Raw genomic sequence first — 26,616 nt, 5'->3', positions numbered from 1 at the left:
TAGATGTGTCAGTGTATGAGTGATTTTTCATTTGTTTGTCTATCTGTCTCTGAGCAGGTTATCAAAAAAAGTTACGGACAGATTCCGATGAAATTTGGTAGACAGTTTGGGTGTGTGACAAAGACAAAGTGATTAGACTTTGGTGAAGGTCTAGATCCAGATACTGGAATTTTCGAAGAGATTCGTCACCATTGAGCGATTGCGCTAAAAACCATAGGTAGCATAATATATCAAAAAGTTATGGCGGATTATAACAAACCCAGGTGGTTGAGGAGGTGAAAAACAGCTGGGGAGGTGACGAGAGCAAGCCGATTAGATTTTGGGGTCAGATCCGGATGCAGATCCGGCCTCTCAGTGGGATCCAAAATGTAAACTGTTCAGCCTGGCAGAGGTACGTGCTCTACGGAGTGCCATTCTAGTTACCTCCTGTAAGAAGTGAAGAGAACAAGTAAAAAACACATAAAATGTCATCGCCCTCATGGTTTGAGTAATTTTGCTGTACAGTGTTAAAGGGCTAGTCCATATATTCAAGATTTATGTGCATGCACAACTGATTTGAGTGGTCTTATGACATGGAAGAACATTCATGACATTTGCAAGGAATGAACAAAATCGGATCTTGCATGTTCAAGAAATGGTTGGGAACACGTTTAAGGAACAAAATTGGTGCTAGTCGGTCATCTTGGATATTATCTCGAAAAAAATGACGTGCATATGCAATCCATCATTCATTATCTGTGTGCCAAGTTTGAACAAGGTCGGTAAATACATGCCCGAGAAATGGTTGAGGACGTGTTCAGCATCGAGTTTTCACAACTAAAATTTCCGCCAGTCGGCCATCTTTGATCGAATCGTGAAACAACATGATGTGCATATGTACACCACCATGTATAGTCTTTGTGCCAAATTTGAACAAAATCAGTCCGTACATGTCTGAAATGTGGCTGCGGAAGACGGACGGACGGCCGCATGCACGGATGAGACCCAATCCATAAGCCCCCGTTTTGGACTATGTCTAACGGGGGCTAATAAGTGTCAACCGCTAAGGAGTGCACAAGCATCACGTCCAGACCAAACCAAGTGGAGCAAATAGATTAGCCAAACCTGAAGGTTGCTATTGAGCCAGCTGGGTTTTTTTTACCAACAATCCAGTGGCGACACGGCTGCTCTCCTGAAACGAACTGGACTTCATGAAGATTAAAATCAGAATATTTACTAATGGATTACCATATCAGCTGGATTACCAGGCTCTGGCATAAATGCTTCGAGGCACCCTCTGAGTCTTGGAGGTCTGTGGTTGGAACCCTGGTCGAGTCCTAACAAAGACTTAAAAAATGGTCTGTGCTGCTTCCTTGTTTGATGCTCAGCATTTAAAAAGGAAGAGCATGGGTTAAAAAAAAAACATCGGCATTCACAACCATTGTGTAAGATTGATGGGCCAAATGGCCTCATCCTATAATGAAGTTCCTTGGGATATTTTATTACTATTATTATTTTTATTATTATTATTATTATTATTATTATTATGAGACCCAGGAGGTCTGGGATGTCAGTCCAGCATTCTAACCAACGATCCACCAGTGTACTCAAACATCGACATGCTCTTGGTGGAAAAATCACTCTGGTTCTGCACCGTGGGTTTTCACCAAAAGTTTATTTCATCATGTCATCAAGGAAACGATATCTCAGTATTCTTCACCAAGAACATTTCTGTATAGAAAGTGTGCGAATCCAAAGCTTCACTCGGGAAGCTCACTTTGGCATGGCGTTTGGAAGAATTCATGAAGCAAAGCTCTTTTTGCCGAAATACGCCGATTTGGGTCGTAGCTGAGAAACTTCTGTGAGGAAAAGAAATAAAGCAATGAAAGTTACACCAATGGGTCTTGTTACTCTGCCCAGGAAGTCCATTCATATTTTGATGAGCATTAAGATTCGTTGTAGGTATATGTACATAAGTATAACGTTGTTAATCTTCTTGAAAAGTTTTCTTCTCAAGCCTTTAGATATTGCTTTGACTCGAAGGCACATTCCCTGACAAGGTAATGCAAATGACCACTCCCACAGCAATGTGTAAAACTAACACCTGAGGCTCCAGCATAAGAAAGGGTGGAATGGGGAAGAAAGAAATGACAAGCGTGGGTGGGAATGGAATGGGCAATGGCTGCCTGGAGCAAACACCAGATTCCTTTGCAAATGAGCTCATTATGGAGTCAATTACACCTGGCACTTTGGAGCAAGGTCAGAGGAAGGACATTCCATCATTTGCCTTTACAATAATTCAAAGTGTTCTCCTGCTCTATCAGCTGCACTATCTCCTGTGCTTCCGCCTAATGTGTTAGAGTTCCCGGAAGTTACGATGTTTTCAAAAAGGTACATCATGTTTTCAGCAACGAGTTAAATCGATGTTGTTGCGACAAAGGGAAACCTGCAAAGTTATCGCCATTATAACTGATTTCTGAAAGTAAAGGTAATATTTTACTTTGACGGTGAATTATTACAAACGTGGCAAAAAGACAATAAAAGAGTCTCAGCTTTGGAGCTTTCTGCGAGGCCGAGTGAGCTGAGCCTGATAACATTACCAGGACTCTTCACCTTAATCCATCGATTTACTTATGTTCCTTATGTTAACCACTTTCTTTATGCCTTATAACATTACCAGGACTCATCACCTTAATCCATCGATTTACTGATGTTCCATATGTTAACCACTTTCTTTAGGCGTTATAACATTACCAGGACTCTTCCCCTTTATCCATCAATTTACTAATGTTCCATATGTTAACCATTTTATTTATGCCTTATAACATTACCAGGACTCATCACCTTAATCCAATGCTTTACTGATGTTCCATATGTTAACCACTTTCTTAATGCCTTATAACATTCCCAGGACTCATCACCTTAATCCATCGATTTACTTATGTTCCATATGTTAACCACTTTCTTTAGGCGTTATAACATTACCAGGACTCTTCACCTTAATCCATCGATTTACTAATGTTCCATATGTTAACCACTTTCTTTATGCCTTATAACATTACCAGGACTCATCACCTTAATCCATCCATTTACTAATGTTCCATATGTTAACCACTTTATTTATGCCTTATAACATTACCAGGACTCATCACCTTAATCCATAGATTTACTTATGTTCCAGATGTTAACCACATTTTTAACCATGTGTCTGACAAATCCTAACCCTCCTAATTTTTCAACATCATGATTCATCTGATGTTAACTACCATACGTGACCCATGACCTTTGCTGCACTTGTGGACATTCTTTTCCTCTGGTATTTTATTTTTTTATTGTGGTATTTTATTTTTTTATTCTGGTATTTTATTTTTTTATTGTGGTATTTTATTTTTTTATTGTGGTATTTTATTTTTTTTATTCTGGTATTTTATTTTTTTTATTCTGGTATTTTATTTTTTATTCTGGTATTATATTTTTTTTATTGTGGTATTTTATTTTTTTATTCTGGTATTTTATTTTTTTATTGTGGTATTTTATTTTTTTATTGTGTTATTATATTTTTTTATTCTGGTATTATATTTTTTTATTGTGGTATTATATTTTTTTATTCTGGTATTTTTTTTTATTCTGGTATTATATTTTTTTATTGTGGTATTATATTTTTTATTCTGGTATTTTATTCTTTTATTCTGGTATTATAGTTTTTTTATTCTGGTATTTTATTTTTTTATTGTGGTATTTTATTTTTTTATTGTGGTATTATATTTTTTTTATTCTGGTATTTTATTTTTTATTCTGGTATTATATTTTTTTATTCTGGTATTTTATTTTTATTGTGGTATTATATTTTTTATTGTGGTATTATATTTTTTTATTCTGGTATTTTATTTTTTATTGTGGTATTATATTTTGTTATTCTGGTATTTTATTTTTTATTCTGGTATTATATTTTTTTATTCTGGTATTATATTTTTTTATTGTGGTATTATATTTTTTTATTCTGGTATTTTATTTTTTTATTCTGGTATTATATTTTTTATTGTGGTATTGTATTTTTTTTATTCTGGTATTATATTTTTTTATTGTGGTATTGTATTTTTTTATTGTGGTATTATATTTTTTTATTCTGGTATTTTATTTTTTTATTCTGGTATTATATTTTTTTATTGTGGTATTGTATTTTTTTATTGTGGTATTATATTTTTTTATTGTGGTATTGTATTTTTTTATTCTGGTATTATATTTTTTTATTGTGGTATTGTATTTTTTATTGTGGTATTATATTTTTTTATTCTGGTATTATATTTTTTATTGTGGTATTTTATTTTTTTATTGTGGTATTATATTTTTTTATTCTGGTATTTTATTTTTTATTCTGGTATTATATTTTTTTATTCTGGTATTTTATTTTTATTGTGGTATTATATTTTTTATTGTGGTATTATATTTTTTTATTCTGGTATTTTATTTTTTATTGTGGTATTATATTTTGTTATTCTGGTATTTTATTTTTTTATTCTGGTATTATATTTTTTATTGTGGTATTATATTTTTTTATTCTGGTATTTTATTTTTTATTCTGGTATTATATTTTTTTATTCTGGTATTTTTTTTATTCTGGTATTATATTTTTTTATTGTGGTATTATATTTTTTTTATTCTGGTATTTTATTTTTTTATTCTGGTATTATATTTTTTTATTCTGGTATTATATTTTTTTATTGTGGTATTATATTTTTTATTCTGGTATTTTATTTTTTTATTCTGGTATTATATTTTTTTATTGTGGTATTGTATTTTTTATTGTGGTATTATATTTTTTTATTGTGGTATTGTATTTTTTATTCTGGTATTATATTTTTTTATTGTGGTATTGTATTTTTTATTGTGGTATTATATTTTTTTATTCTGGTATTTTATTTTTTTATTGTGGTATTTTATTTTTTTATTGTGGTATTATATTTTTTTTATTCTGGTATTTTATTTTTTATTCTGGTATTATATTTTTTTATTCTGGTATATTATTTTTATTCTGATATTATATTTTTTATTGTGGTATTATATTTTTTTATTCTTCTATTTTATTTTTTTTTCTTGTATTATATTTTTTATTCTGGTATTTTTTTTATTCTGGTATTATATTTTTTTATTGTGGTATTATATTTTTTTTATTCTGGTATTTTATTTTTTTATTCTGGTATTATATTTTTTATTGTGGTATTGTATTTTTTTTATTCTGGTATTATATTTTTTTATTGTGGTATTGTATTTTTTTATTCTGGTATTGTATTTTTTATTCTGGTATTTTATTTTTTTATTCTGGTATTATATTTTTTTATTCTGGTATTGTATTTTTTTAATCTGGTATTTTATGTTTTTTTTATTCTGGTATTATGTTTTTTTATTCTGGTATTGTATTTTTTTATTCTTGTATTGTATTTTTTACTCTGGTATTTTATTTTTTTATTCTGGTATTTTATTTTTTTATTGTGGTATTTTATTTTTTTATTCTGGTATTTTATTTTTTTATTCTGGTATTGTATTTTTTCTATTCTGGTATTGTATTTTTTTATTCTGGTATTATATTTTTTAATTCTGGTATTATATTTTATTTTTATTATTTTCTTTATTCTGGTATTTTATTATTTTATTGTTTGTTGTCGGGGGTGTTGTAAACTAATTTCTCGTTTACTTCTTCCATAAGCCTTGATTGCTGGAAAAACCTTTCTCTGTACAAGTTTCCTCACTTTTGTGATCTTTCACATTATTTTTTCAGCAGTACGATTTCATCAGTAATATCCATGTATTTAGACGGTCCAGGTGCAACAGGATGGTACAGAGGTATAATACCTATCAACGAGCCAGCCGTGTAGCCTGGGTTACATTCCCAAGTTGATCATAAACTGTTGTATTAGTGTTTCTCAACCAGTGTGTTGCATCACAAGATGCGTTGTCCCTCAGATGGACGTGAAGCCAGGTATTCTTTCTGTTAGCCTTAACTTCTGGAGGTTAAAGGTCCCATCGTGTCCTTTATAAAGGGTAGGTGAGTTATCACCTTCAATCGAACGTCAGGCCTGGCCTGCCGCTTCGTGAAGGGCTTTCAATGATTGAACCCACAAATAAATAGGGATGATAAAGTCGAAATAGTAGTCATGGTAGTCGTTGTAAGTCCATCAGATGAGTCTTTACCATGGGAAATGAACACCACGTGACAAAGTGCAATGCTGATATGAGCACCCATCAGCTGATATAAAATGGAGACTTAAATCACAGTATATCATTCACCATCCCTAGTTCTGAGTATGCACTTCCCATCATGCATTTCGTGTTTGCACAAACCATTCTATTGTTTGCTTCCATGACAATTACAAAATCTTTCACACTTCTGTAAATGCGATAGAAGGAAGAAATATGGCAAGGTGAGAAACCTTCTGTCCTGTAGTTTAGGGGTCGAAAGGATCTTAGAGGGTATTCAAAGTCTTAAAGGGTGTTAGAGTTCAGTTAACGACCGTGACTTTGTTGCGAACTCACCATCAGGAGGTCGATACCATGCTTGCTGAGGGAAGGCACATGACCGGACAGATTGGACATTGGCCAATGAGGAAAGCTTGGCTTAAAGGCAGGCAGGAGTTCCAGGCCAGGCCAAACGTCAGGTGTGGGACTGCCCAAAATCCTGCACACAAAACAGAGTTGTGTTATTCATTCCAAGGCTCAAACACCCACAGAACCAAAGACCGAAAGTCTTCCTGATCACAAACATATTGCAACAATCTGAGGGATTTACTTCTCGGACCTCCATGACAGGCACAGCGGCTGGATAAGGTGGTCTCGAGCTATCGGCCTTGGCAGCTATAATGATGAGAGATGCACTCGTGAAATCGGACAGCACATGTGCTGTGACCTCATACGAAAACTACAATGGCACTTGGTGGAGTGCATACGTCCACCAGGCTGAACAGTTTACTTTTTGTATCTCACTGATAGGTCGGATCTGTATCAACCATACCTGACCCAAAATCTCATCGGCTTGTTCTTGTCACCAACCCAACTCATGTTATTTCAAATGGTTGTGGACGAGTTATGACAAAACTTGGTGGACGAGTTGGTTAGGTCACAAAAACAAGCCGATTCGATTTTGGTTATGGTAATTCAGATCTGACCGATTCAGATCTAACCTATCAGTGGGATACAAAATATAAACTGTTCAGCCTGGTGGAGGTATGCATACTACTGAGTGCCACTCCAGTTACCTTCGCTCGAGGAGAGGGTATTGCAGTTCGGTCGGTTTGTTTGTCTGTCACACATAATGTGTGTGTATATATTACATTCGACCCTTTAGAACCTGAAGACTCTTTAAAATATTTCACAACTGTAAGACTGCAAAGACCATGAAGACCCTAAGACCCCTAAAACCCTCCAGACCCTCTATAACCCAAAGACCATTCAAGTCCCTGAAGATCCTTTCAAACCCGAGACCCCTTAGAACCCTAACACCCCTTTAAGACCCTTTAGAACCATAACGCCCTTTAAGACTCCAAAGACCTAGAAGAACCATAAGACCTTTTAAGACCCCTTTTACACCTAAGATGATTAAGACCCCTCATGCCCTTTATGACCCCTAAGGCTCTTTCGACCCTTTGAGCTCTAACACCATTTTAGACCCTGAAGACACCTTAGAACCCTGAAGACCCTTCGTCTCATATGTACCCTTTAGACCGTTTCAGCCCTCTCGACCCATTTAGACCTTTTCGGACCTTTCAATGTTTATACTGAAAGCCCATTTGACGTTTACAACTTTTCAGACATTTGACCTTTACACATTTGCAACTCGACCATTAAGACCTTTCATTTAGTACATCCTTCCATTTATTTGCGACACAAAATACACCACAAAAAACAAGTCGTGGCAAGGGTCTACAATCTCCGATTGCTCTTTCTTGTTACCATCAACAGAGGAGAAGATATTGCATTTGTTTCCGTTTGTCCATTTGGCTGTTTGTTTGTTATTTTTTTTTTTTTTTTTTTTTTTTTTTTTTTTGTATACCTTGGTCGAGGCTCGTATGAGAGCTAACACACAACTCACAGCAAGGAGGCATGAGACAAGAGGGGCGGGAGTGGAAGGGAGTGGAAGGGATTTTCGTCATATGTCGGTCTGTCTCGTTTGTATGTTTGTCTGTGAGTGCGATAACATGGACGCTTTCAGCCATCTTGTCAAACCAAAGGAATCCGAAGGAGAAAAGTGAGGCTATCAATGTTTTTTGACTATATATGTCAAAGGTCAAGGTGACAGTGACATCATTTGCATAAAACAGATACGACCAAAAGGGTTTGCGTTATGTGACGGCAAACTTGGCACAAATGAGTTGGAAAACATCACCTACAAATTTCAAGCAGATTTGAAAATCAGATTATGATTAAAATGCAAGATTTCTGTACGGGCTGGGGGACAGATGGCGCATTTCCAAAATGGTGGCAATCCGTTGACCATAATGTCGTTTCCATGGCAATGTCATCACACATGCGAAACTAAACGGGTTTTTTTTAGCGACAAAGATGATAATTCAGAAACGCTTCAAGATACAGGTATCAAATTACAACCATGTTCAAATGTCAAGGTGACAGTGATGTCATTTGGATGATTGTCATCATACCTGTCAGGTTACTGTCTTGTTTTCAACATGGCTGCCACATCACATGACCTATGACATCATAGTCAGGTTACTGTCTGATGCCTTCTTGTTTGTTTGTTTGATTGTTTGTCCGCACAGAATGCGAGTATGATTTTTCTCTGCAACCGCTTGTCGGATTGATTTGAATTTTTTTTTTACCATCGGAGTGACTACTCATGGAGAATGTTTTAATAATTATGATGTCATAGGTCATGTTATGTGGCAGCCATGTTGACAAAAAAGGAAAAACTGGGCCACTGTATCACTGAAACTGCACCAAGGAAAACACTGAAACTTGGCACCTGGAAAGTACTGCGCATGGGGAATATGGATGATTTTTGCATGATGTCATAGGTGCCTTCATTATGACGTCATATTTGCATACATAGAACACTACATCCGATCAGTATGAAAAATTTTGAGGGTCATTTTGGGATAAATTGGTCAACAGAAAATATTGATGACATCATCGGTCATGTACCCTTCAAAAATCTTCTCTGAAATGGCTGAACAGATCGAGGCAAAGCTTTACAGCAATGACCACCTATCCATGAGGAAGAAAAGTTTCTCGTCAATGACGTCATAGGTCACATGGTTTGGCAGTCATTTTGCATTTACCCAAAAACCTTTAAAAATCACCTGCTCCAGAACAGCTGAACAGATCAAAGGGACACTTCACACTAATGTTACCGAATCCTTGGGGTTACCAGGGTGTTCACAAATATTTGATCGGTCACATGGTCTGGCTGCATTATTAGATTGAACGAAAATCTTTAAAATATATTTCTCTTGAACCACTTAATCGAGTGACGTGAAACTTCAAATTTATGATCTAGTAGTGATGGGGAATGTATGTTTTAAATTTTAATCTGATCGTACGCATGGTCTAGTCGGCAGAATTATTTAATTTTTTGAATCTGCATTCTTTAAAAAAAATTTTTTAAATAAGGCTCACTTGGCTGTGCTTGGATGTGTTTGAAGGTAGAGGAGCAGCAGCTGAAATGTGAATCCTATCCAGGTTCCTCCTGATGACTTCATCTTTGTTTTCTGCTTGTTCGGGTTCCTTCTGATTACTCCAATGCAGGACTGTACCTGTTTGATTTTCCATTCGATTTGAATTTAATTGATTTTAATCCCATTCTGAATTAAATTGAATAATAATAAATGTCATGGGCCAATAAATGCCAGTTCACATTACTGGTACTCAGGTGCGTGCTAAAAAAAATAAAAAAATAAATGCGTACTTCAAAGATGCTCCGACAGCTCAAAATTGTACGAGCACAATGAAGGCTTTTCATGGAAGGTTTTCTCAGCTCGTGTTGGTAAGATTGTTCCGTGATAATTCTGAAAATTGACATACTGTGATTTCAATATTAAATTTATATTTTTTGTGTTTGCTTCCTGTGTGCTTCTGTGTTTGCTTCCAAATCTTCTCCCTAACACCTCTCTCTTTGAACCCAACTGCTCTTGAATTCTGCACCTTTTGCACCTGAACACTCGACTCTGACTTGCAAGTACCTGATGGCATCAGCTCACGTGCCCTAAAAACCTACTCTGCTGCTCTTGCACTTCCTCTCTCTGCCCTTTTCACCCTTGTCATTTACCCAAGGCCATATATTCCATCTGCTTGGAAATCAGCCAACATCACAGCATTTCATTAAAAAAGTGCAAAAATGGATCGCCTTAAGGACAGACTAATTAGCTTACTGTACTCCCATTCATCAGCAAGGTCATGGAATCCATCATCGCAGTTGACATAAAATCATTCCATTTCTCCAACAGCCTCATCTCAGATCATCAATTCAAAGTCAGACATGGTCACTCTACTTGTTCTCTCCCAACAATGGATCTTGACCCTCAATAGCAGATTCGAGATTAGGGCCGTCTCGACACATCTCAAGCTTTTTATACAATCTGGCATCCCACCTTGCTCTCCAAACTCTCTGCCTATGGAATCCAAGACCAACTCCACTCTTGGATTACTGACATCCTCCACTCTTGCAGCCAATGTATGGCACTCAACAGAATGCTTTCTTCTTCTTCTCTCCCTGGCAAGGCTGGAGTACCCCAAGGCAGTGTTCTCGGCCCCATATTATTCCTAATCGTCATCAGTGATCTCATTGACTCTCTTTGTCTCTTTGTTGATGACTCCACTCTCAGCCGTGACATCTCTCATCCCTCTGACAGGCAGCCTCTTCCCTCTCTTCAGACCTTGATAAAAATCACAAACTGGACAAACACTCGAAACATGTCTTTCAATCCTGAGAAATCCCTAACACTCGCTCTTTCTCTCTCAAAAAGGACCATACCGCAAACCCTTCCATCTACTTTCTCAACAACCCTCTCAAAGAGGTTCAGTCACTCAAACTCTTGGGTCTCATTATCACTTATCAGCCATGATCTCTCTTGGGCAAGCTACATTTCATATTGGCCTCCAAAGCCAGCTGCCAACTGGGCATGCTCCGTCGTGTGAAGTCCTTCCTTAGCACACCTGAGCTACTATCCACCTACATGGCCTTAATTCGCAGGTTGAGAGAACACTACTCTCCCCTCTGGGCTGGCTCCACTGCCTCACACCTTGCTCATCTTGATGCCGTGGAAACCAAGTCCTTCAATATCATTGGAATCTCTTGTGATTAAGCTGAGTCTATGGGTTGAGTCTCTGGACCAGGGATCAATCTAAAGCTGATGGTTTTCTCACCTGTGAAACCACCTTCCACACTCTTTTCAATCTCATTCTTCCCTCCAGGTCTTCAAGACAGCTGTTCACCACCATCTCAAGTCATCCCCCATCAAAAATCATGATCTTTTCTACATCTGTTAAACCACCCCCATCCACTCCCCTCCCAAAAATTTTGTTTATGGATCCATATTATCCACCCTTTGCATTCTCCCTTACCCCTCGTCGTTACCTGCATCCCTCGTTTGTCCATCTCCGTCTACTTTCTCCCTCTGCCCCACTGTTGGTGTTTCCCCTTTCTCCTGATGTTCCCTTTGTTACATTGTGTCCTGATTTGTTCTGTCATCGCTCTTCCATGAGCCTACACCATGTATAAAAAATTATTTTTTGCAGAAATAGGATGCAAGGCCCTTGATTAGAGTGAATTCCTTTGCATGAAAGCTGAATTTGTCATCATCATACTTTTTATTTTTTGAATATACATTGTCGAAGCTCGTGTGAGAGCAAACACACACAACGTACAACAAGAGGAACAGGAGACAAGAGGGGCAGGAGAGGGAAGCACAAAACAGTGTGGAACAGAGACATTGGGAGATCCGTGGAAGGGAGAGGGATGGGGCGGGAAACACGGGGTAAACAAGATGGACGCTGCAGGGACTTTCAGGTCCTAAAAAGCAATACCTATCGTTTTCGGAGGTGCAGCTGTGCACGTAATATCATGGAAAGGCCTACTCTTTTGTCAAAAGCAATTGTGTGAACATTCATGTCTGCAAGTAAATTGTATCAGATGCAAGACCTAGCTTAACGTCCTCTCTATAGGACAAGGTACTCAATAGTTCAGCACCCTAGATATGAAGCACTGAGATGACAGTTTGCAGTCAGGCCAGGGATCAATCCTCAAGCTGATGGTTTGAAGGTGAGTATGTTCCTGATGAGTATGGTGAGTACTGGCGTCTAATGCAGCAACTTGTGCATTTTAAACGATGTTACGAACCGAAATATGTGAAAGAGTTGATCAATCTCGGAATCGCCATGGAACAATGGCATTTTCGTGACCATTTCAGCAAAAATGGCTCCAACGCTCCAAACGTCCACGGGGGTGGAGTAACGGGCAGCACCCAGAAGCACCTCCGGTGCTCGGTACCACAGCGTCACCACCTGCACGGTAAGCAGAGAGGAATTTACCATCAGCGTAGTCACAGAGATGTCATTGAGAATGAGATATGTTATACCAGCCGTGAAGTATGTCACCATTCCTTCATGATGAGACCTGAGGAGCTCTGGCTTTGATCTGATAACTCTTGGGTCAAAAGGTCTAGCTGGGGGCATCTCCAGCCTTGGGACGATGGTTACATTACAAAGCAAATCAGGATCCGTTCTGAACAGCTCGGTTTGACAACCAACCGAACTGATGTTACTTTCATCCACAACTTATATTGACCCAATAAAATGGTGCAATAAAACATGCTCTTCGAGGGATAACAATCTCATCCTACTTTACATTGCAAGACATTTCCACTTATTGCTATTTATTCGAGGAAAATGAGCAATTCTCCCAAACTAACGAACTCGATACAACAGGACAATGGGTTATATCCCACATCACTTGTTTGGGTCATTTGTTTTCATTCATAAATTCAGGATCTGTTCGTGCTCGTACAACTCCAGTGGCTCTGGATCATTCCCTGCACCGTGCTGCGAGGTCGGTCGGGGAATGTTTGTTCGTTTTCCATGAAAACCGCTTGCCAGGTCTGATGTTCCATTGAAGGTGATTTGGGCAGGAATTTGTGCAATTTGTTCAATGTGCCGGCGATAACTCGCCCACTCTTTACGAAGGACACCGTGAGATCTTTAACGTCCACCAACTCACGACAGCACACGGGACACCCAGTGGAATGTCCATCCGAATCCAAGGGACAGCGCGCGTGCACACACACACACACACACACACACACACACACACACACACACACACACACACACACACACACACACACACACACACACACACACACACACACACACACACACACACACACACACACACACACACTGTTGTACGGCCTGATGATGGTTTATAGGTGAGTGCAGTTTCCTCCAAGCTGTCCTGCCAACCTTCGACAAAATTCAGGGTGATGCTCAAAATTGCTGTAAATACATCAAAAAGCACAATTTCAGATATTACAGTTAATTTTGTGATAATTCGGTGATAAAGTGTTTACTGCAGAGGGGAATTGGACTGGAGGAGTGGCTTTGGGAGGGAAGGAAAGGTGGAAATGCATGACAGCGAGCCTCGTAAACTAGTCAAAATAGCCACTTTTGCTGTTGTAACCATGGTAACAGCAGCACAATTTCCTGCCAGGCACCTGGTCACACCTTGATGCTGCATTCTGATCGGCTTTCTTGCTGGTTGGTTTTGTTTAACATTTGCTTTCCCTCGGCCTAATTTTCTCAATGCAAAGTCGGGGCTGGACCTTGGTCATTTGTCTTCATGACAATTGACTTGTCCTTTATTTGGATGTCAGGCCTGTGTCATTTTTACATTCATTGCTTCCTTTCCAGCCAATGGAAGTTTTCCCCTTGAAATGCTAAATAACTATACTTGTGTAAAAAGAGAATGCAGTTTAACACGTTCTGTTATTCGGGCAACCTGAGCTTTGCGATTCAAACAGATTCAGAAGTCGGTAAGTTCGCGGTCCACAATGTTAAACCTTTCCGAGCTACCAAGTAGATGTAGCATGGATGAGCAAAATAGGGAAGGATTGCTTTGTTAGTCTTTCCATCTGAACCACTGGCTCATTATGCAAGAAACCCAGGTTCAAATTCCAAAAACCATGTGATTGTCCATTTGTTTGTACACATGACTGAGGCTCATGGAAGAGCTAGAGCAGAATGGAAGGGAGCAAAATGGAAAGGGGGAAACACCAAACAGTAGAGTAGAAGTGAGAGTGAGATCAAGGGCAGGGGATGAGGGCACGTGTGGGTGAACAAGCTGCACGCAACCTCAATGAAACGCAGCCAGGGGAGGATGGGGAAAGTGTGGATGAAACAGAAAATGAAAGAGTCTGTCTCTCTCTGTCTCTCTCTGTCTCTCTCTGTCTCTCTCTGTCTCTCTCTCTCTTTTACACATGTACTCTCTCATGAACAGATTCAACCCATCTCGTCTTCTATTATCCTACCCTTCTTCCCGCCCACGGTACACTGAATCCAGTGGTGAGGTAGTTGCTCTGAAACAACTTGCCTTCTCTTCCTTGAAGGCAAATCCGACTCAAGGCAATCTTAGTGCATTCCAAAAAGTTCTGTTCTTAATTATCCATTCCCAATTATCACAAGTGCGTGTGAACTCTTAGCAGAGCCAGAAAACGTCTGTCCAACCTCAAGAATGAACCTTCAAACTTGTCTCCCTCCTCTAAAACCTGGTGGACCGGCCGGCATCAGCTCACGTGTCATAAAAACCTGCACTGCCACTCTTGTACATCCCCTCCCTGCCCTTTTCACTGCATCACTTTCCCTTGCTCATCTTTCATTTGCTTAGAAATCTGCCAACGTCACTGCATTACATTCAAAAAAAGCATAAAAAACACTACATTCCATAAAAAGATGCAAAAACAGATCCCCTTATCTACAGACATATGAGTTTACTTCCAGTCATCAGCAAGATCATGAAATCCATCATCAAAGTTGATATCAAAACCTTCCTCATCTCTAACAACCTCATCTCAGATCACTAGTTTGAATTCACACGAGGTTACTCCACCTTGGACGTGATGCTTCTACTCACCCAACAATGGATAGAGGCCCTCAATGTCAGAAATGATATCAGAGCCATCTCTCTGGACATATCTCGTGCTTTTGATACCATCTGGCATCCTGCCTTACTCTGCAAACCATCTGCCCATGGCATCCAAGGCCAACTCCACACATGGCTTACTAACTTCCTCTACTCTTGTGGCCAATGTGCGGCAACATGCTGTTCACCGCCATCTAATCCCCAATCCAAAACCATGATCTTTTCCACCCTTGTTAACCCCACCACAATCCATCCTCCTTCCAAATTTCTAGTTTTCCCTCCTGACAGTTTCACAATAATGTGAAAAAGGAGAGAGCTTGGGAATAGGGACTTTGGAGTCAAAGACATCTTGAGTATGAATGTTGGATGACCTGAGGTAGTGATGAACAGTTGGCTTGAAGCCCTGGAGGGAAGAATGGGACTGAACAGACCGGGGTAGTTGGTTCCACAGGTGAGAGAAAAGAGGAAGAAATGAATGGAGGAGAGCAGTGAGCCTGAATTTTGGGCGTTTAAGAAAAATATGATTACTGGCAGACCACATACACCCCTGCAGAAACTTGGGAGGGACAGAGCCAAGACAGGGCAGAGAGTAGTGCAAGACCAAAAAGGAGGCAGAATAATGGAGAGGCCACAAACCTGACACCTGTCTGTGATAAGAAAGTAACAGACCGAGACAATCGGCTTCATCGTGGGAAATCACAATGATTTTGAGGGCCTTTCTTTCCACGGCATCAGGAAGGGAAATGTGTGAGCCAGTGATGCCAGCCCAAAGAGGGCAATACTCCGTTAAGCTGTGAATGAAGGCCTTGTAGAGTATCAAAAGTTCAGATTTGCCAAAGAAAGACCTTGTACTACGAATGATGGCCAGTCAGCTTCTGGCTTTGGAGGCCATCTTGGAAATATGGTGTGCTCAAGAAATATCATGGCTGATGGTAAGTCCCGAAAGCTTGAGTGGCTTAACCTCTTCAAGTGGTTTGCTTCGGAAGAAGATGGGAGGGTTTGCCAGATGGTCCTTTATGAGAGACACAGTGAGAGAGTGCGAGCTGTCAAGGTTGAAAGAAAGACCTGGTTGAAAGACATATTCCAACTGTTGCACCAGCTCCTGATTCTATCAAGATCTGCAGAGAGAGAAGAGGCTACTGCTTTCCTGTCTGAAGGATGTGAAATGATAAGGTAGAGGGTGTCCGGTCAGGTATGAAAGCATGCGCCAAGCAGCACATTACTGTGTCCATTTTCCGCCTGTACTCCAGAGGCATGTGGTCAGCCAGTTTTCCTCCTCCACCCATGAGGCTCCCTCACTGAGAGAATCTGGTGAGCAGGATCAGCTTCAGGAAAAAGAGACACATGTCCATACAAGTTGCAAATCTCATCTGACTCTCAGCAAATGATTGTTAGACACAAAGTCTGAAGAGAGATCGCCAAAGATTCTACGAAGAGACCTGGTACCAAAGGAGTTAAATCTCAGTCTCAGATCCTTGGTCAGAGTCCAAGTGTCACATGCATAGAGCAAGACTGGAAGCACCAGGGACTTAAAGACTCAGACTTTTCTCATTCTGCATTGGTACCAACAGAGCCACACCCCATGATCCAGTGAATCCATGACTCCCCAGGCCCAACCGAACCATCTATCGACCTCTGGCTCACAACATGTCGAGACATGAATATCGCTGCCAGTGGAAGTGAATTTCTGTTACCACAACATTCTCACCACAAACAGGCACAGACAAGATGGCAGCATCCTTTAGAGAGGACTTTAAAAGATGAAATCCTGGATCTTATTTTTGACCAAGGAAACCCATAATCCCAGCAGCTTGAACTCCTTGTTCAACACCTCGAGGGCCCCATGAGGATATCCAGCACCGACGAAAAGATGACTGAATCATCTACGAAATCAAGGTCAGACATCTTGACATTTCCAAATATTGCACCGCAGGTTGATCTCTTCGACATCCTCCTCAGAATGTACAGGTCCGTACAGGTGCTGAAAAGTGTGGGGGCCAGTACACACCCCTGGAAAACTCCAGTAACAACAGGAAATAAGTCAGAGATGGAATCACCACACCTCACAGCACTCTCAGTACCAGAGTATAGTTCAGAAATCAGATTTATCAGTTTTAGTGAAACCCCACAAAGACCAGGAATCATCCAGAGGGCACCCGATTCACTGAAGAATCAAATGCTTTGCAGAGATCAACATAGGCTGCAAGGAGCTCCTGCCGGAACTCTCATCTGCGTTCAGTGACATCCCGAAGAGGAAGGACACAGTCAATCATTGACCTCTTTGGTGCAAAGCCCGAATGCTCTGGGGGTTGGTGCTCAAGCAGATGGTGGCGAACCATATCAATAATTATCTGAGCAAAGACTTCCCGGCACTGAGAGCAGTCACCCCTTGGTCATTGTTGCAGTCCTGGTGATCACCCTTCCCTTTCCAGAGAGGGACAACAAGGCCCCCCTTTCAGTCAGTTGGGATGGTTCCTGTGCTACAAACAGAGTCCAGCATTTCCACCAGCCTTCGGAAGTTCAGCATGGATGCCACAGATCCCAGGTACTTTACCCCCTTTCAGCTGGTTAACCGCAGCCTGTGTCTCCACAAACTAAGGTGGTTCACAGTTGATTGGACGTTCAGCAATAGGGATAGTTGCACCCCTGACATCAAACTCAAAAGCTGGTGGATCACCATGGTACAGCCGGTCAAAGTAACTGGCTTTGTGGGCCTTCACTTCAGGCATCTCTGTCAACAGCTCACCACCTTCTTCTCTGACTGCATTCCACCAAGGAACAGGCTTGGAGCAACACAATGCACGGATTCCTCTGCAGCAGCATGAGAATCACTTGACCACAGGTGATGCGCTGCCATTTCTCAGATTCCTCGCACATGGATCTCCTTGTCTGCCCTTGGTGAACATATAGTTTTTCGCCTCAGCTCCCTGAACAGCTCAGCTCTGCCATCAAGCCTCGCCTTGCGACTCTGGTCAATGGTATCCAGTGTCCCTTGGGAGACAAAGTTCTGCTTCCAGTGTTCCTTGGGAGACAAAGTCCCTGATGGTGGGTTCCAGGACAACCACCAGCAATATCAAGGATGGTGGTCTTGAAGGGAGTGCACAACTCTTCAGGATCCACTAAAATACCCCCCCCCCCAAGTCCCCACTCAGCCTGGTCACAAACTCCTCAGCTACCCTCTGTTCCATGAGCTTGCCAACATCCATTCGAGGCTGGAATGGTACCATTCTCCCAGATTTGAGCAGCAACCTCAGAGTTGCTACAACAAGCCTGTAGTCAATATTGAGCACTGCAGTAGACCATGCAGTTCTGGATCATCCTCCAGTGAACATCAATGAGCACATGGTCAATCTCCTTTACCAAGCGTTGGAATACCAAGTCTAGTGATGAGCCTGTGGGCACTGAAACCATAAACCAACCACCCTAAGTCCATGACTTCTTGCAAAGTGAAGGAACTTAGTGCTATTCTGGTTCACAGTTCCAGACCCATGGGAACCAACACATGTCCCATAAGCATCCCTATCAGTGCCATTCGATGCATTGAAATCCCCCAATACCAGAAGAGTATCTCAACTGGGGCACTGAGCAACACAGACTCGAGCGTGGCATAGAATGTGTCCTTCACGGTGAGATCACTCACCTCAGTCGGAGCATAAACAGAGACTAGGGAAATGACACCCAAGGAGTGAGGAATCCTTCGGCTCATAATATGCTCGTTGACCGGTGTTGCCTCAATTATCATGGGAGTCAGCTTGTTGGACACAGCGACAGCAACTCCTTGGGCCGGGTAACCATCAGTGACCAGACCAGTAGTAGGTGGAACTACCCACCATGATCTCGCCACTATTCAGTCTCCGAACCTCAGACAGTGCTGCAATACCGATGTCAAAGGCTGGAGCTCAGATGAGAGCAGAGTCAGGTGATCATCCTCTCTTAGAGTGAGGACATTCCAGGCACCCAACGAAAGAGATCACCTTCAGGTTAACCCAACAAGACCGCCATCTGGTGGATGACACCGCAACACCACCCCGACACACACCACCACAACCCATCTCAGGAAGGTTCCCCCTGCTTTTCCTCTGTAATCATGAGCAAAGAGATTTCCCAGGGAATCAGAAAGATCATTGATGAAGATGAGGAACAAGACTGGGCACTAGACACTGCCTTTTGGTATAGGGAGAGGAGGTGAGAGGAACTCCTGAAGAGCTGCACACTGATTATGGGAGTCGAGGAAGTCAGTGAATCGTGTGTGGAATTGGCTTTGGATGCCATCGGCAGAGAGTTTGGAGAGTAAGGCAGGATGCCAGACTGTATGAAAACCGCAAGATATGTCCCGAGAGACGGCTCTGATATCATGTCTGACATTGAGGGCCTCCACCCATTTTTGGGAGAGTAGAAGCAGCATGTCCAAGGTAGAATTACCTGGTCTAACACTGAACTGATGATCTGAGATCAGGCCATTGGGGAAAAGGAAGGGATTTGATGTCAACTGCAATGATAGATTCCATGACCTTGCTTATCATTGGAAGCAAGCTAATGGGCATGTAGTGAAGAGGATCCATTTTTGCATCATGTTTGTGCATTCCAGTGATGTTCACTAACTTTCAGGCAAATGGAAACTGACATTTCCTATAAATGTCTGGAATTCATTGAAATATCATTGATGTCGACTAATGCCTTTGTTCTGCATGTAATTTATGTACAAGCTTCTTCATGAGCCCATTCGATCACTGAAAAAAAAACTAAAAAAAAAACTTCCACACTCATATACACTCGCCTCGAAGTTGTCTTGCCTTGGTTTGAATCCCAACCCAGCTGTAGACTGTCATCCTGGTGTTTCGCAGGCAGGGTGATTCATCAATGTGTGTGCTGTCCCACAGATGGATGTTAATCTACGATGCTCTTTGTTAAGAGTAGGTGAGCTCTTCCCGGCACTATGAACAAATTACAAATTCCTGCTCTCAGCTTAAGGGAACACTGTACCGCCACCCCAGCAATGATGCAACCCCAAAGACACTTGCCGCATATGAAGTGATGAACCTTAATGATTTCTGGATCATTTCATTTTATCACTTCTGTATTAATAAATTATTTCAGGTTGGATGAGACACATCCACTCACAACTTAAAATAAAATATCCTCTTGAAAGAATGTGTTGCAAGGGGATGACGTCATCCATGGCCGAAACTTAAAAACTGAAATAAAAGTAATCTGTTTTGGGGTTGTTTTTTTTTTGCAGATTTTAGTGTTTAAAAGGGACTTGTGTAACAAACATCTGAAGATTTGGAAATTGTCAAATTTAAATCTCTGGATTCTCTCCCAATCAACAAGTGAGGCACCTGTTGACGTAATTCGTCATATATTAACCTGTGGGATGGATATATTTCCTTTATTTTCGAAATTGGTGTCACTGACTCAAAATAATTCATTTTTTTTTCATTCACATTCAAATCTGTCGATATTCAATATAATATTTATGACAAAAAACTTTTCCCCTTGTAAAATGACAAGTTGAGCAGAACATGGACACCGACGTGTCACGAAGGAATGGCCATTGCTGGACTCTGATATTGAAGAGAACATGGTATGGTATTTATTTAACAGCAAAATGATTTATAAATAAAGTTTTGGATCGGCCCAGAATGACTACAGGAAAATCAGCCGTTTGGGATCAACGGGGACAAAACAGAAGAACATGAAAATTCAGACATGTGAGTGCGGTTAAATTGGGTGGCCGATCCATGCATTCAATGTGGTGCTTTCTAAAAACTTTGACAACAGAAGTTTTAGATTATTTAAATATTTTCATTAATTAATTATAGTTTGGTTCACTCATTCCGATAAGCAGGATACTCATTTTGCAAGATTCGTGCAGACCTTTCTTCAGTGGAATAAAACTTGCTCGGATGGCCTGTCTCTCCCAACATGAGTATGTCTGAGATGATAGCTTGGCAGATCAGGGACAATGAAAACACCCCCACAAACAACAACCCTTTCCTTTTTCCTTGGGCTGCAATGAACAATGACTCAGGTGTGGAATGCCATCCCACAGGCCTTCATGCATTGTCTTGTAAGTAGTGTTATTCATATAAAGATACCAAGCAGGCAGTAAATACAAGATTAGGGTGTGTCAGGGAGATGGTTAATGCTTTGGTTTGGGTTAACATTGGGTTTGTGTTGGACATAAGTTAATGGTATGCTTTGGCTTTAAGTTGAGGTTCGTATAGTTCATTAGTTACCCTGATGGTTTGTTTTAGGGGTTTTTTGCTCTGCTTTTCACTTGGGTTGGAGATTGTTTCTAATGCTAACCCTGATCATATAAGCACAGATTTGACTTGTGTGAGGATCAGTGTTCGAGATTTTGTTCAATCGATGTTTCAGGTTAGAGATGAATTAGCAATTTTAATTTGGGTTAACATGAAGGTAAGTGTTCCTATTAATAATTAAGACGATTTTTGAATCGGATTAGTGTTTGGTTTAATTTTGCATTGGCATTGTTTGCTGGTATTAATATCAGGTCTATGGTAAGTATTACTAGTCTAATAATATATTTTATTAAGCATTGCAGTGAAGTCTGATCCAAATAATTTTAAAGCAATATATGTATTTGTATATTGTCATCAGTAAAAAATAGTGTGGTAGATAAAAACATTAGAAAGGAAATAACTTGCACCAAAAACTTTAACATTTTCACGCTCATGCTCACGCCGGGGGTATCGCGATAGCTCCCTGTTATTCGGACAGATGAGCTAAAAATGATAATAAAGAAATCAATATTATACCATTAAGTTTTTGCTTTGGGTTTGCATTCAGATAATGTAAGGATTATGGTTCGGGATAATATGAAGGTTCTTGTTGGGGTTATTTTGAGAACTATATTTAGTGTTGAGATGAATAGCACAAGAGTTAGGATTTTGATTGGGGTTAGAATTATAACTGTATCACCTTCTCACGGTTAAAACCTTATCCCAATAACCATCTAATTTGGGTTACTAACATGGTTATTACCCCACGCACAACAAGCGAATAGCGGGGTTAAGCAACTGCTTCACTTCTGTCTGTGTGTTCCTGTCTACAAACTTCAGTTTATGATTGAAGAATAACTTATTTAAATTCAATGTTTTATTTTGAACATCAATTGGAAAACAAACATGTAGTTTTCCCATTCTTTGTCTCTGAATTTCTCTTAATCACACATGTGCTAAGAGGAGTCAGATAATATTTTCACTCTGTCTGTCTGTCTATCTGTTTGGCAGTGAAACAAAATTGAAAATCGTTCCAAACAGGAAACTTACTGTTTTTAAGGACGCCATAATGGACACAAACGACAGGTGTGGATAACTAATGTAACGTGTTAGACAGGATGGTGTAATAAACACTGCATCATCAGTGGTAAACTTGTGATGTTTTTTTCTACAACCTTTAAAATCTATCTTTTATTTCAATTGAATTATGTCCTTGAACACTGCACAACACAAATCACCTTTCTGGCACTTTCAAAACCCTTCTGTTTAGCAGGATTTGTTAGATTGTGTATTCTGACAAATAACCAGTGTGGTTACCATAACACCAGTTATGCAAAGTTCACGAACAAAACGAACGCACATCATGCTCGGAAATGCAAAGCAAGAGATTAAATGACTCTTCCCATCTCCCTTTCTCAAGACCACAGAGGTTAAGGTGTTCTATGAACTCTCGAGTAATCTAGATGGGAAAGGTGATGATTAAGCTTCGAGATGAGCTTGCGTTAGTGTTAAGGCGAGGATTATAGGAATTTGGTTTTGAATAGGATGATCGGGTTATGATTTTATTGAGGGATACATTATCATTAGGGTTTTGGTTGGGGTTAGTGTTGGGTTTAAAGCTAGTTCCATGCTTTCGATTATTATTAACAAAAAAGTTGTCTCAAAACATTCCGTTCGGTTTTCCTTTAATTATTAAGAAAACAACATCTGATTTGCACTTTGGCTTCTTTGGGACAATGAAGTCATCGGAAAATACACAAACAACATGAACCGTTGAATAAGTAAATGAGTAAATATGAACCCAGGGAGTTTGTGTGCATTGACCTCAGACTGTGATGTGAGTTGTGAGTAACTCAATGGACTGTGTTAGTTGAGTTACTTTCACGAAATTATTTTCATTGTATATATTTTCTCTTTAGAATCATAGGACAACAAATGTGATGTATCAGTGTGTAATCTCACATTGTTGTTGTTGTTGTTGTTGTTGAAAGAAGCATTTCATATTACCTTCAGGAATTTGTATCGCGAGTTTAGAATCCATGGGTCGAACCCCCCGCCGGGGTCTGCGTGTGCGTTCCGTCTCGGTGTCAGACAATCCTGCTGGGAGGCAAGAAGGAACGCTGCCACCACAGATTGCCATCTAGCATTCTGGTGCTCAAACCGAGCTTCCCGCCGCAGGCCAAACCTACGCTTCTTAGTCATTTATTTCAGGTGGACATTCTCTCTCTTCAGGGCCACCTGCATGACAATCCTTTCAACAAAAGCCAGGATTGATGTGCGTGAGAACGTGGTCATGATTAAATTTACCAGAAAATCCATTTTCACTTCATTCCTGCTCGAACTCCACTCATTGCTGAGATAATGCTCGTCATCGGTTTATGAGCCATCACGCAAATGGCGTCATTAATTATTTACATCGCTTATCTAAGTTTGTAGAAAGGGAGTAAGATACTGAGCAAAAAAGTTATTTTATACATTGATATAAGGCTTGTTGTGGAACTTGCATGACGAAGAGAATACGAGACATTATTTACACTTTTTACATTATTTGCAAAGACTTTGATATATAATGGGAAAACATTAATTGGTACAATTGGTACAATTGGTATCATGAACCAGGCAAAGCTTCAGATTGGGAACACCAACAAGCCAACCCGGTTGTTGGGAAGCAACACCTTTGCCATTTTTTTTTATTTAACAACTAAATCTTTAATAAGTTGACACTGAGTACTTTCAATAAATCTCCCTTTGAAGAGACATATACTGCATCTGTTAACAGTTTGTTGTTCCAGTAAAATATCTACCAAACGGGCTGAGATGAGAAAACTAGGCCAAGTCGGGCCAACTTGTATCTATATTGTTGAAAATGTTCCTGATATTACGGGTTCAGTGTTTTGTTTTTTTAATGGATATGGTACAAATCTTGTGCCAAGCAAGGGATATGTATTCCTCTTATTATATTATCTTTAGACCTTACATTTGTTGTTATCATACTTTTATCTGCCTTGAATAATTTTGATTGACTTTAGAGGGCTTCCCCTAACTTGGTCTTTTTATGATTTCAGCTTTAATGCTCCACGACATACACCATTCCGGGTTTTCTTCCTTTAATGGGTCGGAGCCTTGGAAGAAAAATATTTAGAAAACAAAAACATGTGACACTGCAAGGCAAGGTACAGAAACAGAGAAGAGTGGCCTGCAGTAAGGAAAGTAACATTAAAAAAAACAACACAGAAGTGATTAAATCTCAAGCAATTGACTCTTATGGAACCTGAGCTAGACTCGTCATGCTTGGATTTTATGGCATTATAGCTTGATCATGGAATGTGTGCGCGCGCGCGCTCACACACACACACACACACACACACACACACACACACACACACACACACACACACACACACACACACACACACACACACACACACACACACACACACACACACACGTTGTAGTCGAGTCCACCTGGTCCGAGTCCTAGTCCAGCAGTCCTGAGTCCAAGCACTTGGCATTCCTAGTCCGAGTCCTGTACTGAACATGTGTTGGAAAGTGGCAAAAAAACGAATTTATTTGTGTTTATGTATCATGTAAATGAAGACAATTAAATATCAAAACCGACTAACTGTGCATCAAAATTTTATTACATACTACGAAATACTACCCATCGCTTCACTGACAGGATTACAAAGGGGATGGAGAGAGAGAGAGAGAGAGAGAGAGAGAGAGAGAGAGAGAGAGAGAGAGAGAGAGAGAGAGAGAGAGAGAGAGAGAGAGAGAGAGAGAGAGAGAGAGAGAGAGAGACACAGAGAGACAGAGAGACAGACAGAGAGACAGAGAGACAGACAGAGAGACAGAGAGACAGACAGAGAGACAGAGACACAGAGAGACAGAGACACAGAGACAGGAGAGACAGAGAGACAGAGACAGGAGAGACAGAGACACAGAGACAGAGACAGAGACAGAGAGACAGAGACAGAGACAGAGAGAGAGAGAGTGGGGAGTCAGTAAGGAGGGAGGAATGACGAAAAGTGAGGAAGGGAAGGCAGCATAAGTGGAGGGGAAAGAAGTGTGAGGGAGGGGAAGTGTGAGGGGATGGGAGGGCATGGGAAGGCAGTGTGAGGGGAGGGTCCATCTGGACATAACTCCGGAGGTAACCACTGTCCGGACACTATGGAGATAACCACCGTCTGGGCATGTCCAGAGACAGAGCCAGAGGGAGTGGTGAGAGAGGGAGGGGGGGGATTCTGGCAGATGTCATCCAGTTTAACGTCCATGTGAGAGAGGGCACACATATTGACGAATCACCCTGCCTGTGAAACACCGTAATGACACTTTCTGTCTGTCTGTGCGTAATATAGCTGCGTCGAGATTCAAACCCAGGATAGACAGCTTAGCCTGAGCATGCATACCTCTCTGCTATGCTGCCATGATGTGGTGATTCATTGCTTTGTAACAACTGAAAACAGCTTTTTTTACTCATTGTAATGATCTAATTTATTTTGCCTTCCTCATTCCTGAAATGTCCCCATGGAGAACCACACTGCATTGTCGCCTCAAAGCTTGAAGACCACTCGCTTGAGTGGCAAACCACTCAAGCAAGCACTCCAATGAAATGATTGAAGAAACTTTCAAAAAGGAAATGTTAAATTTTCGATGTGTCTATCTGTGCCAGAGTGACGCGTGTAGATGAAATGTGGTGTAAAATATAATTACACATTTTCAATAAGCGAACCACTGCCCGACGCACTGCCCAAGGCACCGCACAGCAAATGACACTGCACAGCGATCACAAATCACTTTGTTCAAGTCGAACAATGCATTCAGCGACGGTGCGAATAGTGTTGAGCGCTCACCTAGTGGATTAAGCACTTAAGCAAGCACTCCAACAAAATGGTTAATAAGGAACAGTTGGCTTGGCAAGCGATACCAATTGGTTATTTAAACACCATGCACCCGGAGATGCCTGGAATGTCAAGCGATGTCCAAATTGGACAAATGAACACTTTTTTTTTAACAATCAGAACTACTGCTAAAGTCCACAAAGAAGTTTAAATTTTGAAATTTGGCTGTGATTAAGGGATTCTGGAGATTATGGCATGTCCGGAAATTAAATAATGCCACAAACGCTGGCATCTCTGGGCATTTATAAGCATTGCAATATATCCAGTGATTCGTAGCTATGATGATCAGGCATTAGATGACATGAGTGAGGAAAGTGAAAAAAAAAAACTTTTGTCGTTAACAAATCGTTGC

General features: G+C 40.3%; 1 protein-coding gene across 1 annotated transcript in view; it reads right to left on the bottom strand.

The window, feature by feature from the left end:
* Positions 1 to 1,641: 1,641 nt before the first annotated feature.
* LOC147027267 (cyclin-dependent kinase 1-like) overlaps positions 1,642 to 26,616 on the bottom strand; it is a 92,395-nt gene continuing 67,420 nt past the window's right edge. The window contains exons 6-8 of the mRNA XM_085883610.1: positions 12,323 to 12,486; positions 6,511 to 6,652; positions 1,642 to 1,838 (exon numbers count right to left, since the gene is read on the bottom strand). Coding sequence (XP_085739736.1) covers positions 1,740 to 1,838; positions 6,511 to 6,652; positions 12,323 to 12,486 — 405 coding nt within the window. The 3' untranslated portion in view covers positions 1,642 to 1,739. The remainder of the gene's footprint in view (positions 1,839 to 6,510; positions 6,653 to 12,322; positions 12,487 to 26,616) is intronic.

The sequence above is a fragment of the Eptatretus burgeri genome, chromosome 5 (assembly GCF_056783735.1).
Source record: "Eptatretus burgeri isolate ZD-2024b chromosome 5, Ebu_testis_v1, whole genome shotgun sequence".
NCBI classification, from domain to species: domain Eukaryota; kingdom Metazoa; phylum Chordata; class Myxini; order Myxiniformes; family Myxinidae; genus Eptatretus; species Eptatretus burgeri.
The sequence above is the reverse complement of the archived record's forward strand: the minus strand, read 5'-3'. Positions and strand labels throughout refer to the sequence as shown.